Source organism: Electrona antarctica, assembly GCF_951216825.1.
Source record: "Electrona antarctica genome assembly, chromosome: 5".
NCBI lineage: Eukaryota > Metazoa > Chordata > Actinopteri > Myctophiformes > Myctophidae > Electrona > Electrona antarctica.
Window position 1 is genome coordinate 29,742,157 of NC_136810.1, and position 1,024 is coordinate 29,743,180.

General features: G+C 47.1%; 1 protein-coding gene across 1 annotated transcript in view; it reads left to right on the forward strand.

Moving 5' to 3' along the window:
• The window catches only part of LOC306923929 (formyl peptide receptor 2-like), a gene marked incomplete at both ends in the record, with an annotated part of 1,014 nt that extends 262 nt beyond the window's left edge, over positions 1 to 752 (forward strand). The window contains one exon of the mRNA XM_079502274.1: positions 1 to 752. This exon is cut by the window's left edge and continues 262 nt beyond it. Coding sequence (XP_079358400.1) covers positions 1 to 752 — 752 coding nt within the window.
• Between the last annotated feature and the right edge of the window lie 272 nt (positions 753 to 1,024).

Consider the following 1,024-nt stretch of genomic DNA (forward strand, 5'->3'; position numbering starts at 1 on the left):
ACCGCTGGCCTTTTGGCTGGTTCATGTGCAAGATGCACTGTCTGGTTTTATACATGAACATGTACACCAGTGTCTTCACTCTGGTGGTCATCAGTGTGGACAGATGTGTGTGTGTGGCGTGTCCAGTGTGGACCCGGAACCACCGCACCGTCAGAAAGGCATCCTGGTTCAGTCTGGGAGTCTGGGTTCTGGCCTTGGCTCCCAGCATCCCTGCATTCATCTTTATGGACACAGTGCCCTATCGTGGTCAGGAGCGGTGCGCTGACAGCTATACATCCACCACCACAGGCGTCATCACTAACGTCGTCGTGGGATTCGTGGTTCCTTACTCCGTCATCATCTCCTGCTATTCCGTCATCATCTACCGGCTCAGGAATAACCGCTCGTTGGCCAGCCAATCAGGTCGCTCCTTCAAAGTCATAGCAGCTGTTATCGCCACGTTCTTCCTGTGCTGGCTCCCCTTCCACATCATACAGCTGATTTATGTGTGTTATCAGACGGGTCTGATAACACACATAACACACATTGTGTTCCTCTTCGGGGAACCCATAACCATCGCCCTGGCTCTCCTCAACAGCTGCCTGAACCCGCTGCTGTACGTGTTCAGTCAGGGTTTCAAGGATGTGTTCAGCTGCAGGTCCGTCCTAAAGGTTCTGGAGAAAGCCTTCGCTGAAGAGCCTCCTCAGACCAGCAACACTCCCACAGACCCAGCCGTCACCCAAATGATGACCCTGTCTGGGATAGAGGGTTAGTTAAAAAATAACAGATTTGCAGAACACATTTCCGATTTTTCAACAGCTAAAGTTTAAAATAATAGTTAAAGTGGTTACAAGCTATAAGGTGACACAGATCCGTTCCAGGTCTTGATGGGTTAATATGTAGAGCTACTAATGTATTTTCTTCTCAGTATCCTAAATGTTCTCAAAGATTGAAACCATGATGAAAAGTAACTGTTTATTTTATTATTTGTATTGTTTTTTAAACAGTATTTTTGGAGCTTCTCTTTGACATGATGCATCTTTAA